The sequence below is a fragment of the Ammodytes marinus genome, assembly GCF_949987685.1.
Source record: "Ammodytes marinus genome assembly, chromosome: 13".
NCBI lineage: Eukaryota > Metazoa > Chordata > Actinopteri > Uranoscopiformes > Ammodytidae > Ammodytes > Ammodytes marinus.
In genome coordinates, this window is record NC_137217.1 from 1,978,030 (window position 1) to 1,993,141 (window position 15,112).

At 43.5% G+C, this 15,112-nt stretch overlaps 1 protein-coding gene across 1 annotated transcript in view; it reads right to left on the reverse strand.

The window, feature by feature from the left end:
• The window catches only part of cdk14 (cyclin dependent kinase 14), a 287,659-nt gene that overhangs the window by 171,810 nt on the left and 100,737 nt on the right, over positions 1 to 15,112 (reverse strand). Inside the window, exons 5-6 of the mRNA XM_080039284.1 lie at positions 5,117 to 5,196; positions 3,734 to 3,828 (exon numbers count right to left, since the gene is read on the reverse strand). Of these exons, the coding sequence (XP_079895410.1) occupies positions 3,734 to 3,828; positions 5,117 to 5,196 (175 nt within the window). The remainder of the gene's footprint in view (positions 1 to 3,733; positions 3,829 to 5,116; positions 5,197 to 15,112) is intronic.

The following is a 15,112-nucleotide window of genomic DNA, read 5'->3' on the forward strand; positions in this document are numbered from 1 at the left end:
GACCTCATTGTCAAGAAGTCAACAAGCCAACATACAGTGCCAAAGTCAATGCCAGGTATATTAGAGACCGTCTGAGCAAGTATATGGGGCTGCATGCAGTTGAACGCTGACGAGAAATCAATAAAACATAAGCGTGCATGTGTCTTCTTGCCCTCCAGGTGGCCAACAATGAAATCCAGCAGAGTAGCTATGGCGTCATCTACCCCCTTTCCTCCCTGATAGGCAATTGAAGAGGGTCAACCACACTCTGTGTCACTGCCAATAAGCTTCTCTTAACAATTTGTTCAAACCCCTTCATTACCAAGGAAGTGAGGGCCACTGGACGATAATCACCCAACTCCTTCAGTGATGAACCCTAGGCTACGGGGACAACAATTGATTCTTTCCATAGCATGGGGACTTTGTTACTGGATAAGGAGAGCTGGAAAATACTGTATATGTTAAAATCTCACTCAAAAACTATTTTAAGCAGTTTTCCACTGATATTGTCAGGCCGTGGACTTTCTCACATTTGTCTTTTCAAGTGTTCTCCAAACATCAGCTTCATTTATCTGAATGTGACTGCCCTCTGAAATAACTCTATATTCATCCAATTCATTACTTAAGCATTTCATTCAAAACATTTTTAAACTGTAAACATAGTTAAGGTGGTGTTTTTTATTATTATAGGCCAATAGGCCTTCTGTGTTGCGATAACCAATAATTCATTAATGTTATTATTAGTCTACTTGCTTGATTTCTTTTTAAATAGCCTACAGAGACACCTGGAGACACATGTGGACATTTATTTACTGCAAATCGCGGCATTTCGCGCGGATATGACCATACACAAGCACACATCGCGCTTGCTAGCACTTAAAAAAAATTAAGTAAAATAATTATTGGAAATCAAGGCAGCCCGCGCCCCACCTGACAACTCACGGCACCCCCCCAGGGGGGCGCGCCCCACCAATTGAGAAGCACTGACTTAAGTCATGGGAATCAAATCTCAGGTAAACATTTGTTAAACTCCTCTGGCAGGATGGAGTCAGACTTTTCAGGGTTAGACACCCCTTTTCTTTTCTCTTATCCTAAATGCCTAGCATATATTTGATCCCTTTCCAGGCAGAGCGAGAGTCCTCATTCTTACGTTTATCCTCTACGTTGTCTTTTAAGCGCATTTTGGCCAGCTTTATTTCCTTTTTCACAAGCTTCTGAGCATGTCTTTGTTGCTTAATGTCAACTTGGTGGAAAACTACTTTTCTTTGATTGAGGCAAATTTTGAGGGATTTACTAACCCATGGCTTATTATTAGGGTACACTTTAATTGTCTTCCTCGGGATTATCATTTGCTCACAGAAGGTAATGTAGCTTGATACAGTGAGAGTCAGTTCATCTAAGTCAGTTACAAGTATCTCAAAAGATATCCCAATTGGTACCATGGAAGCAACCATTTAATTCACGGGTAGCATCATCAGTCCAAACAGACGCCTCCCTGCGCTCAACTTTCCCTCTTTTGAGGGCTGATTGATAGACCGGGGCAGCAAAGATGCAGTTGTGGTCGGAGGAGCCTAATGGTGCCACTGCATATGATTTATAGGCTGCCTTTAAGGTGCCATAGCATAAGTCAAGCACTTTACCATACTTATGCCTCATTTCCACCGAGTAGAGCGGGTCGGATCGGAGCGGTTCGGTCCGGGTAGTTTGGCTTTTCATTTGTAAAAAGTTGGGTAGGGTACGGTTTAAGCGCACCTAACCGCTCTGAGCCGCTCCAGATCTCAGTACTCCTCCGTAGGGGTACTAGCCGCCTGAAAGCGGACCGAAAATGCGGAGCTACACGCTGCCGTCATTTGATTGGTTGGTCGAAAGAATCATTTCCGCCATGTGTATTCATCTCGGCAAGAGTGAAGAGAGTCTGTGTTTTGGTGAAAATGTGAGCACAGCACTGTTTATTGTTTGGTGTTTTTCCTCGTCATTAATAATCAGTTGGTTTAGTTACGTGTCCCACTGCTACGTAGCTGCCGCAGCCAGCACTGTTTGCTCACTGAGTTGCACCGAGCCGTCTCTGTGTGTTTACGCCATAGCCTAGATAGTTTTAGGCTAAATACACGCTCACAACACAGGGGGAATAAATAAAGAAGCGGCTGGTTTGACCAAGCAAAAACGAGAGACCGCTGGCTTGACCACAGTTGGTCGAAATAATCATTTCCGCCGTGTGTAGTCACCTCGGCTAGAGTGAAGAGAGTCTTGTTTTGGCGAAAATGTGAGCGCGGCACTGTTTATTGTGTGGTGTTTTTCCTCGTCATTAAAATAATCAGTTGGCTACACTGTGTCCCACTGCTACGATGTCACGTAGCCAGCGTTGTTCGCTCACTGTTTATCAGTTGCACCGTGCAGTCTCTGTGCTCACAACAACACGGGGGGAATAAATAAAGAAGCGGCTGGTTTGACCAAGCAAAAACGAGAGACCCCTTGCTTGACCACAGTTGTTCCACAACCCTATAGTTTGACCCATATTCTGGCGGCGGATATCGCAGTCCAGCCTAAACCCCGCCCTACCAGTAAGGGTAGGGTCATAAACCCCGCCCTACCAGTAAAGGTAGGGTCCGCGGTGGAAACAACACCGAGATTCTTAAAAGTGAGCTGTCCCGCTCTGAGCCGCTCCGATCCGACCCGCTCTACTCGGTGGAAATGAGGCATTAGTTGGACAGGTTACATACTGGTAAAAATGACCAAGGGGCTTTTTAAGGCTACACATGTTAAAATCACCAAGAAGAAAATGTGGGGCATCAGGGGAAATGCTTTGTAAACAGTGCACAAGTTTCACAAAGGTGGCTCTTGCTTCCTCCATGTTGGCTTGAGGATGAATATGAACCACCGTCATAAATATTAATATTTATGGGATTTCTCGTGGCAAGTAGAACGGACGCAATGAAATAGATAAAAGTTCGATATTAGGGGTACATATAGATTCCCTCACTATGACAGTCTTACGAGGGGTTCACATAAAAGTAGGAAAGTGTCTGGTAAAGTTTCAGCACTTCAACACTTGGTATTAAACAAAATACATGTGTATTGGTGTGACTGGACAGACATGATCCTCTGTAATAACTCAACTATCATGGTGATTGACATACCTTAGCTGATGCATTCATTAATGTATCGTTCCTGTGTTGAATCATGCATGAGATAGCATTAATCCTAGTGAATTACTTATAGTTTGTGAAGTACTACATGAATGAGTTCATGCAGTTTCATGCATTTTACTCAGACATGAATTCATGATGATTCGTGTACCATTAATAAAAAGTGTTACCCACATATTTGTTTTAAACATGGATAAATGAAATTACTTGGTTTTAATTCTCATTATATCCATCCTATATCCTGCAACACCAGGTTCTTACTCTGTATGTACAGGTAAGATTCCACTTAGATCTGTTATCACCTTTTATTGAGCAGGCAGAAACACCACAGTGGCAGATTAATGAATGATCACAACCTGTAGATACAAAATGCAATGTGTACATTTATCAAGTTGTTCAAAGAATTTCAGTTAATTAGCCCCACAATACACAAACAGGGAAACTGAGGTCAAATCATTGTAAGTGAAGACACACAGACGAGCACTGGACCCTTTTAAACTCTGCTGGACCCTTTTAAACTCTGCTTTCTACTGGTGCTTTTGAACAAACAGGAAAAGAGATAGTCAGCCCACAGACAGTGGGTCAGTGGTCACTGGTCACAGACTCACCACATACTCAAAGACCAAAGTCAGGGTTTCCTTGGTGTGGATGATGTCATGGAGCAGCACGATGTTACAATGCTTCAGGCCTTTCAGGAGAGATGCTGAGGAGACACAACACACACAGTCAAGCACATACAATATTTTAATATGCCATTAACTTCTGCTAGTTTCTTTCTGTATGTTTTCTCTTCTCTTTTTTTGTATTATATACTGTATATACTGTATATATATATGTTTTTCTTTTGTTGTCTTTTTTGTCTCGTCTGCTAGCTTGTCATGTCTGAAATGTGTTCATGTAGTCATGTACAGCATCACTTAATAATTGTATTTTTAAATAGAATTGAAAAAGAGTTAAGCACATACTGACATACCACAGTAATATATACAATCATTGCCTTCAATAGTTGACTAATTAGAATGCAACACAGGCCTTCTAGAAACCACATACACTATACTTGCATAGCGCTAATTAAGAACAAATGAAAACAGAAAAGGATACTGGAGGATTTGCTGCTTGAAGCTCTCACACTCCATTGTCAACATTTTGATGATGTAATAGACATTGTTAAGCCTCATCCTACCGACTGGGCAAATTTTGACCCCGGAGGTAAACTTGTTGTCAAATCTCACAGGCGCTTTACTCTATAATTCCAATTTTTCATGACTTTGTCAATCAATTCGTCCACAACGACTTCACATAATTGTTTTCTGATTCCCTTTTAATTACTGCTTTTTAAAAATACAACTGTCAATTCTACCTCAAAGTCCCCCAAATTCGCCTATGCAATTTTAATAGATGGAACTATTTATTGAGGCTGTGTTTGCCATGGGACCTAATAAAAAGTATCACACAGCATCAGGGGGTTTAGGGGAACTCTGTCAGTCATTTTAAAGGAGAAAGACATAAATCAGCAGTGCGATGTTTGCTCCTCCTGTCAGATGACAGTCTGAACTGAGCAGAGCATCAACCACATCTAAACATCATTCACTTTACATTATGAACACATTGTAAGTCTTTATTTGATTTAAATGTATTCAGCTATTATATTGACAAGGGATCATACTAAGACTAGGGTAGCTCTCTACTATTGCATTAAAAAGAACATACAGTTTAGACATTTTGGAAGTATGAACGATGGCGGGTTAAATAAAAAAAAAAAATACTGTTTCAGTAATAGATATAAATAAGGGTTGGATTGTCCTCAAAACACTGTTGGTGGTTGATGTACTGGGATATCTATCCCAAGCTCACATATATATTGTGTGTGTGTGTGTGTGTGTGTGTGTGTGCGCGTGTGTGTGCGCGCGTTTGTGCGCATGCATGCTTGAGTGCGTGTGTGTAGGGGGGGATCTCTGTATTTTCATTGGAAATAAGGTAAAAACTGATACCTTCTCGTATGGCTGTGAAGGGCGTTCCTTCCTCCTCTTGCAGACGAATCACCTTGAGGGCCACCAGTTTCCCATTCACCCTGGCAACACAATAGCGGACATACCACAGTATTGTAATCCTACAATGTTTAGTGACATTATTAAAATAAGCTATTAAAATCAGTGAAGCTGTAGAACAGCAAGCTTTGTTAAGTCAATGAAATGTAATTTAGCAGCAGTGGAGTGAGATCCGGGTACAAGGCCACAGGATTACAAGTGAATGAAGCTCACCAATCAAGGCTGTCTGGAGCAATGCACACTAATATCACTGAGAAGATAAGAGTCTGTGCAGTGTCAAAAATGTACAGTGTGTGAACCTTTGAGAAACTGAATTAGTAAAATATGGAAGGAAAGCACCACACCATAATAAGTGGTACATATTGAATCAATTATTACAATCGTTGGTCTTATGGCAGGGCTCTCAAACTTTAGCAATGCTTGCCCTTTACTGCATCAGTTAGAGACCCTGTCCTATAGTCATTTCATCCAAATAATAATTAACACAACATTACAATAAAGTGCATGTATTGGAGTCACAGCTACAAGAGAGGATCAAACTATTTACATATAACTATAGTCATTCATTAAGTTACTGTAATGCTCACTGTATAACTAGAAAAAGCATTTCCAGAAGAAAATGTGTGTGAATGTTGGATGCTGAAAAAGCTGATGCTAAACTGGAAGGAGTATGAAGATATGAAAGCGTTTGAAAATTGATGCTGAATAGGAGCTGAAAATGAGTGCTAAAAATGCAGAAATGTTGAAGGAGCTGAAACATAGTAGTTAAAGTGTTGTGGTCACAGCTGGCTGCTCTGTGTTTTCTTCTGTTTGTTTCTGCCACTCCCCTTGTCTGTCTCAACTCACACCTGGCTGTCATCTGCAATCTGTTCACCTGGTCTTCATCTACAATCAACTCCCCTTCTTATACTCCTGGGGCCTATCCGAAAACTTTTTTTTGCATAGGAAATTTCCTTTCCTATCGAGATGAACCGGAAGTACTCGGCGGATAGGTGATCCGAATTCTCCAAATGCTTAGGAAAGGAGCCTCGATTCATCCTTTAACCCTCCTTTAGCATAGGTTACTCCTGACCAACCTATGCTAAAGGAAAGGAGATAGTGGTATCCCATAATCCTTTACGGCGGCAAGATTTAAAGCAACAGGCCACCGCCGGAGTTTACCGACTCTACACGAATACGAACGAGAGGTAAAACAGAAGAGAGGAGAAGAGAGGAAGATTTAACTCGGCTAAAACAAAATACCCCCCCCCCCCAAACACACACACACACACACGCACACACACAGGCTAAAGATAATAAAGAACTCATAAAAGACCAACATCATAATAGTTATTTTCGTAGCACATAATTTACACCATAAGAAAATAAAATACCAACTTCACATTTAATGAAGTTACTGGGGGCAGTTCATTTCAACATCAACACAAGTGTAGCCTCTTTTTATTCCACATGTGAATTGGGATATATGGGAGTGATTCTCACTCTGTTGGCGACAACCTGATTAAAATCAATATGAAAAGAACGCATGGATCAAACGAGCGCTTGTTGTGGTCAATTTTCGGAGAATAGGCTATAGTGTAGTTTCACGCTAGTGACTCACGTCAGCAATACTCGCCGTCGCGCAATGACGTCGGTTAGGAAAAGTGGAGTCGAATTCATTTGAAACAGTGCTGTCCTTTCCTATGTTCGATAGGAAGCACCTTTCATCTCTCCTTAACCCCGATGACGTTTAGGGGTTAAGGCATAGGAAAGGAGGCTTATAGGTTAGGAGATTGGACTTTTCGGATAGGCCCCTGGATTCCCTGCAGTCAGTGCCAAATTGTACTTCGCACTGCCCGTGGTACTTATGGGTGCCTGGCTTCAGTCAAGGCACACATCCTCGATTCCTGCAAGCAACTGCAGCAGGTTCTTGTATTTGCTAACTTTTACCGGAGGTTCATCCGCGATTACAGCAGGGTTGCAGCCCCTCTCACTCGTCTCACCTGCCCTGCCCTACCATTTGCATGGACGCCAAAGGCTTCTCTTCTGCCCCTATTCTTATCCAACCTCCAGGCAGTTCATTGTGGAGGTTGATGCTCCTGACACTTGGGTAGGGGCCGTTCTGTCCCAGCGTTCTTCTACTGATGAGAAGATTCATCCCTGCAAAAAAAATTCTCGCAGGTACCTGCTGAGCGCAACTATGACATTTGGCAACAGAAAGCTGCTTGCTGTAAAGCTGGCGCTGGAGGAGTGGCGGCACTGGCTGGAGGGGCAGAGCAGCTGTTTGTGGTTTGGACCGACCACAAGAATCTGTCGTACATACAGACAGCCAAGCGCTCAAATTTCCCGCTAGGCCGGTGGTCCCAGCATTTTGGGCGGTTTAACTTCACCCTCACTTACCATCCTGGGTCCCAGAACGTCAAACCTGACGCCCTCTCTCGTCAGTTTAACTTTGTGAAAAGACCGGCTCCTCCTGACACTATCCTCTCTCCTTCCTGCCTTAAAGCCACTACGAGTAACATGGCACGTTGGCGTCCCCTTTGGACAAAAGCGGTAGTATTTTTACGACGCCCGCTGTCGCAAAGCGCGTGCCAGGCGCGTGAGTGTGAACTGAGAAGGGAGCAATATAGTGCATGTCCGTGTGTTGAAAGTGTGAGGACTCTTTTCGGCTCCGTGAGAGTGGTTTTGACACTGCATCAACTAATGCCAGTCACTGCCACACACACCTGATTGCAATTGAGTTGAGCAGTGTCACCTAACTACTCTCTCTCACGGAGCTGAAAGATTACGTGTCCGACTCCTCACAGAAAGCGAATGAACGATAGACGGCAGTTAGTATGGATCACGATGAGGTAATGTGTTTATGTTGTTGTAAATAATTACTATTTCAGATAATGGTTATCTGATGATGGTGAAGCAAAGCAAACTTTGTGTTAGTACCAACCGCTCATTCATTTAGGAGTAAACACTGCAGTCTAGTTTCGCTCTCGTGAAATTGTATACACGTTGCTTGGCAACGCCCTCGTCCCCCGTAGCCTATATCACTCTCCCTTTTAGCTTTTCTTCATTGCATTCTCTTTTTTTTCTTTGATGGTTCAGCCCCGTTATCAGTCATTATGACGACAAATAACTGTATCAAACAAGGCTCCCGCTCCCCTTCCCTCACCTGGAGGGATAGGCTTCTCAATTCACGTTGCAGCGCCACACTGAAATCTGCGACCAATACGGATATGTGACCATAGAGCTTGCACGAGCGAACCGAAAATCGGACTGGGTGTGCGACCAGACCAAAAGGAGTAATAAAAACTATTTAAAAACGTCTTTCTTTGCACTGATGGTCTCGTTTGCTGTTAAAGGTAATTTATGATTATCAGAGGAAACATGAGGCTGTTTAAAAGATATTTAAATGTTACCGTAGCCGCTTTAAGGTAGCGGCTGTGACCTGGGAGATAAAGTCCGTTGTCCGGGAAGCCCAAGCGACTGAACCAGATCCGGGTAACGGTCCTCCTAGTCGCCTTTTAGTCCCTAGTTCGGTTCGCTCCCAGGTTCTCGTGTGGGGCCACACGTCTCGCTTTGCCTGTCACCATAGCGTGAGTCGCAGCCTGTCCCTCCTGATGAAGCACTTTTGGTGACCATCGATGGAAGCTGACACCCGGTCATTAGTTCGAGCCAGCACGGTTTGTGCCCAGGCTAAATCCTCCCACCAACCCCCTGCTGGCCTGCTCCATCCCCTTCCTGGTCGGCCCTGGTCCCAGATTGGTCTCGATTTTGTGACTGGCCTTCCCCCCTTTAAAGGCCACACAGTCATCCTCACTGTAGTGGACAGGTTTTCAAAGGCTGTAAATTTCATTGCCCTCCCTAAGCTCCGCACTGCCACAGATATCGCCCAGCTGCTCGATCAGCATGTTTTTCGCCTCCACGGGATTCCCGCTGACCTCAACTCTGACCGTGGCACCCAATTAATTTGCCAAGTTTGGAAGGCTTCCTGCCGGGCGCTGGGGGCCTCAGTCAGCCTGTCATCTGGTTACCACCCTCAGACTAATGAGCAGGCTGAGAGAGCTAACTGGGACCTAGGAACTGGCCATATAACGCACTGCGTTATATGGCTGCGCACAACCCCTCTGCTTGGAGCGACCATCTCCCCTGGATTAAGTATGCGCATAACTACAACAACGGATGTTTTTCCTACGTAAGCTGAACTGCTTTCATGTGGACTGTATTATTTTGGAATTGTTTTACAAAACAGTCCTTCAGAGTGTAGTTTGTGTATTTGGCAACATGCGCAAAAAAGACCAAGATAAATTACAGCGTTTGGTAAAGACAGCAAGCAAAATCATTGGATGCAGTCAGACGTCAGTCACTCAGCTATGGTCAGATCTTGTTCCCCTTATATAGGAGGTTCCAAAGCAGCAACCGTGGCAGAAGCAGGCTGCTGCAAAGGTCAATCAGAACCAAAAGGTTTAGCTTGTCATTTGTCCCCTCTGCTATTAGACTTTTTAATGAAAGACACAGGTCAAGATCATGAACACTGTGTTTTTCTTTGACTATTTTTAACTTAATCTTTGTGAATGTTGTTTTTAGGCCTGCTACTGATTCACTGATGAACTGAACTATTTATTCTTAAATGTTGTTGTGTGTGGCATGCCCACTTGTATGCCTACGTGTCCTAAATGTGTTGCACTTTTGACCACACACATTTCCCAACTCTGGGATAATAAAGTATACTTTGACTTTGACTTTGACTTTGACAACTCCATGTCCTGTGCAGCCACCAGCATGTCCCCTTTTGAGTGTTCCATTGGTTACCAGCCACCCTTGTTCCCTGCTCAGGAGCAGGACATCTCCGTCCCCTCGGTTCAGCACCATCTCTGCCATTGCCGCAGAGTGTGGAAGGGCTCACGCACCGCACTCACCGCATTGCTGCGTTCTGCGGAACAGAACCGGTGCATCGCGGATCGCCACCGGGCTCCCGCTCCGCTCCATCGGAAAAGCTGTGACTTTCCTCAAAGGATCTCCCCCTGCAAACTGTCTCGAAAAAACTAACCCCTCGTCTTGTTGGCCCTTTCCCTATTGTTTCCATCATTAATTCCTCTGCCATCAGACTCAAGCTGCCCCCATCTATGCGTGTCCACCCCACTTTCCACGTCTCGGTTGAAGCCAGCCTCCCCCATTCTCCCCGTTTGATTGACGAACACCCTGCTTTCACTGTCCGGCGGTTACGTCGTCGGAGCAAGGGTTAACACTACCTCACCGATTGGGAGGGTTATGGTCCAGAGGAGAGGACCTGGATATCGCGGGGTCACATCCTCGACCCCTCTCTTGTCCAGGATTTTCATCGGGATCATTCGGAGAAGCCTAGGTCACCAAGAGGGTCATGTTGTGGTCACAGCTGCAGCTCCTCATATTCCCTCTCCAGCTCCTCCTCTTCTCCCTCCAGCCCCTCCTCTTCTCTCTCCAGTCCCTCCCATTTCCCCAGCTCCTCCTCTTTCCTCCCAAGCCCCTCCACTATGCAGCTCCTCCTCTTTCCCATCCAACTCCTCCCCTTTCATATATAGCCCCTCCCATTTCCTCTCAGACTTTGGATGCTGTCTCCGCACTAGCTGCAAGCATTCATGCATTACAATTATGATATTGCATATCCTGAAAATCCATTACATTACATTTTATTTAGCGACACTTTTATCCAAAGTGACTTCCATTAAAGGTACAACGAGTAAGTCGGCACGTTGGCGACACCTTTGAACAAAAGCGGTAGTATTTTTACGACGCCAGCTGTCGTGAAGCTGTTTTCTAGCTCGTGCAGGGCCTCAAGATTCAAATAATCAGGAAGCAATATAGTGCGTGTCCGTGTGTTGAAAGTGTGAGGGCACCGGACTCTTTTCGGCTCGGTGAGAGTGGTTAGTGACACAGCATCAACTACACCTGACCTGATTGCAATGAGTTGATCCATTGTCACCTCTCACGGAGCTGAACGAGTATGTGTCCCCAGTCCCCACACAAAGCGAATGAACGAGAGACGGCAGTTAGTTATGGATCACGATGAGGTAATGTGTTTATGTTGTTGTAAATAATGACTATTTCAGATGAATAATGGTCATCTGATGATGCTGGTGAGGCAAAGTAAACTTTGTTTTAGTAGGCTACCGCTCATTCATTTAGGAGTAAACACTGCAGTCTAGGTTCGCTGCGTGAAATTGTGTATACGTTGCTTGGCAACGCCCTCCCGCCCGCCTATCACTCTCCCTTTGAGCTTTTCTTCATTGCATTTTATTTTTTTTTCTTTGATGGTTCAGTCCCGTTATCAGTCATTATGACGACAAATAACTGTCTCAAACAAGGCTCCCGCTCCCCTTCTAGGATGACCAGATCGCATTTCCATTACTTTTCACACGTCCCGCAAATTGAGACGTTGTCCCGCATTGTTATTGAAAGTGAGCCCCCCTTTTTAAATGCGTGTTTTATAATCTGGCATTTATCCGATAGCTGTCAGGAGACAGCAGTCTCCGTTTGTCTGTGTGTGTGGTTGTCTGTGTGTGTGTATCGGGCTGCTGGGCTCAGTGGCTCTGTGAAGGTGCTGCCTGCAGTGCTTCAACGTTCACTTTCCTGTTACTTCAAAATAAAAGCCAACTCACGTTTGTCAAGTGAAATGCTAATGTGAAGCCAGTGAAATGCTTTTAATGTGAAGCCGCAGCCTTAATGCTCTATTTGTTTAACAGTAGCTAACTTAACTGCTGCACGCTGATCTAAAGATAGTGTTTTTTTAATTTAGAAAGCCGTGTCTCTGGCATTACCGGTGGTGACACGAGTTTATTTTGCTAAAAAAACGGCACTTTGTCCCGCATTGTCCCGCACAAACGTAGTCTTTGTCCCACATCTGGTGAATTGGGATCTGGTCTCCCGCTCCCCTTCCCTCACCTGGAGTGATAGGCTTTTCAATTCACGTTCCTGCGCCACACTGAAATCTGCGACCAATACGGATATGTGACCATAGAGCATGCACGCGTGAACCGAAAATCGGACTGGGTGTACGACCAGATCAAATGCAGTAATAAAAACTATATAAAAACGTCTTTCTTTGCACTGATGGTCTCGTTTGCTGTTAAAGGTAATTTATGATTATCAGAGGAAAAATTAGGCTGTTTAAAAGATATTTAAATGTTACTCGTTGCCGCTTTAAGTGCATTCAACCATGAAGGTACACACTTAGAACTGCAAGAATCACACAAGTACTAGTACAATCTAAAGAGTGCAGTTTAAAGCTGGGGTATATGATTTCTGATTGGTCAAAGTTAACATGAGCTGTACACTTTGACCAATCAGAGCGAGGCTCCGATTCTCTGTTCTTACTGTTGGGACTGTCCTTTCACTTTGGCACGACTTTGTTGGTGTAGAGCGTGTCAGGGAGGGACCATAGGGGAGGGACCAAAGAGAACAAGTGGAGCTGTTGAGGTATTTTGATTCGAATCTCTATCCCAACTGCCATTTTCTCCCCAAATCCTCCACCCCAGCTTTAAAGAGATGTGTTTAAAGCCTCCTGCGGAAGTGTAGGCTTTCAGTTGTTCTGATGTCAATGGGGAGCCCATGAGGTTTGCTGTAGCGCCACCACTTTGTCTTGATTCATCTATGTTTTGATTTATAAATTGTGTATGAGTAGTTAAAGGTATAGTAGAAGATAAAAGGATTTAGTGAACATATTTTGAAGAACCTGAATGAGAGCAGAGCTAGAGTGGGTGACATCACGCACTCTAAGGAAAGCAATACACACCCATTATAAAGTCCTGAAGACGCTGAAGAGCATTAAACTTCTATTGTTTTTTCAAAAACCATTGAATTTTTTTTTTTAATTAATATGATTTAATTAGCCCAATGTCTTGTGACCGTGTTTAAATGTTGAATGGAGTCTGTAGCTAAAATTATGCCAGAGGATACATTTCAAAGGATGTGAAGTTTTAGAAGTATTTGAACGCTGCTCCCATCCTTTTGAATGTTACAATAATTTGTTAAAAAGCGAAATATTTTAAATAGTTTAAAAGTAACAAAAGTTAAAAGAAGTCCCTGAATGAGCTGGACATTTTGATAGTTGAATGGTTAAAATAGCTGAAGATTTGAGGAATTACAGAGAGCCAAAAACATACGGACGAAAAATAAAGATTAGGATAACATTAGTGTGAAGGCTATTTTAACCATTCAACTATTGAAATGTTCAGCTCCTTCAGCTCTTTCTTTTACCTCTTTAAACTAACTTTTAAATAATCAGCTTTTTAACAAATTATTTTAACATTGAAACGGATATGAGCAGCCTTCAAATCCTTTAAAACTTCACCTCGTTTGAAATGTATCTCCTCTGGCATACTTTTAGCAACAGACTCCATTCAACATTTAAACAAGTCACAAGACATTGAGCTTTTCAAATCATATTCAACGTTTCTTGAGCGTTTCAACGTTTCTTTTTCATGCGGTCCGTAGGCAGATTTCCCCGTCCACACAATACAAGCGGCGAACAAGATTGTGTCTCCGCAAAATTTTTCTGAATATCAATCATAGGCTCATACTAATCTTTAGATAACTTCAGTTTTTTACTATTAAAACTGAAGTTTTTTCATTTCAAAACGCCACCTCAAGCGTTTTATTAGCCCAACGGCTTTTAACGGCTTTCAGTTGGTTTTCGAGGGAGGAGGACGGGTGGGCAGCCGTGGGCAGAGCTGTGGGCAGAGCTGAACAGAGTCGTAGTGAAACAAATGTTTCGGTTTTCGGCCCGGTCTCCGAGAGGGCTCAGTTCTTTCTTTATAGGTCCATGCTCAGTGCACGGCTCCCTTAACCTCTTGTGTCTGAGGTTTTCCCTTTACTTAACTTGAAGGACGTTGATAGTTTTTAGGCATTTTGGTGACTTTTTAACACTTTGAGTCGCCGAGGGATTTGTAGGACCTATAAAGATGTAACACATGCTATCAAAACAGCGCTGGTCCACTAGTTTGGTTTAGATGGTTGGAGGAATCTCCGTTTAGAACTTGTTCACCACTGTATTACTTTACAAAAACGGAGTGTAATTTAAAGATCACACATAGCGCATCATCGGGGGGTTAGTGACTTATACGACCATGGTCGGTAAGCAATACAACTGTGCTTGCTTAAACCTTTAGCTTACAATGCTAGATGCTAAGGATGCTACAGAACGAGAATGATTCTACATCCGCTACCAGTCCGCTACGTCATGGCTACGCTTGCCTCCCTCTTTCTTGATAGGTCCATAATGCCGCTACGTCATGCTTCTGGACCGCATGGTATTTCCGCATTAATACTTCCTTGTGGCTTCCCTGCGCCAATGAGCAGCTTTCATAGGAATGAATGAGCGCCGTGTTTCAATCCGGTGTCCATTTCTTTATATGTCCATGGGTAAAACAGAAGAGAGGAGAGGAGAAGAGAGGAAGATTTAACTCTGCTAAAACAAAATACCCCCCCCCCCCATAAAGATAATAAAGAACTCATAAAAGACCAACATCATAATAGTTATTTTCGTAGCACATAATTTACACCATAAGAAAATAAAATACCAACTTCACATTTAATGAAGTTACTGGGGGCAGTTCATTTCAACAACATAAGTGTAGCCTCTTTTTATTCCACATGTGAATTGGGATAGGCCTATATGGGAGTGATTCTCACTCTGTTGGCGACAACCTGATTAAAATCAATATGAAAAGAACGCATGGATCAAACGAGCGCTTGTTGTAGTCAATTTTTGGAGAATAGTGTAGTTTCACGCTAGTGACTTATGTCAGCAATACTCGCCGTCGCGCAATAACGTCAGTTAGGAAAAGTGGAGTCGAATTCATTTGAAACAGTGCTGTCTTTTCCTATGTTCGATAGGAAGCACCTTTCATCTCTCCTTAACCCCGATGACGTTTAGGGGTTAAGGTATAGGAAAGGAGGCTTATAGGTTAGGAGATTTGACTATTCGGA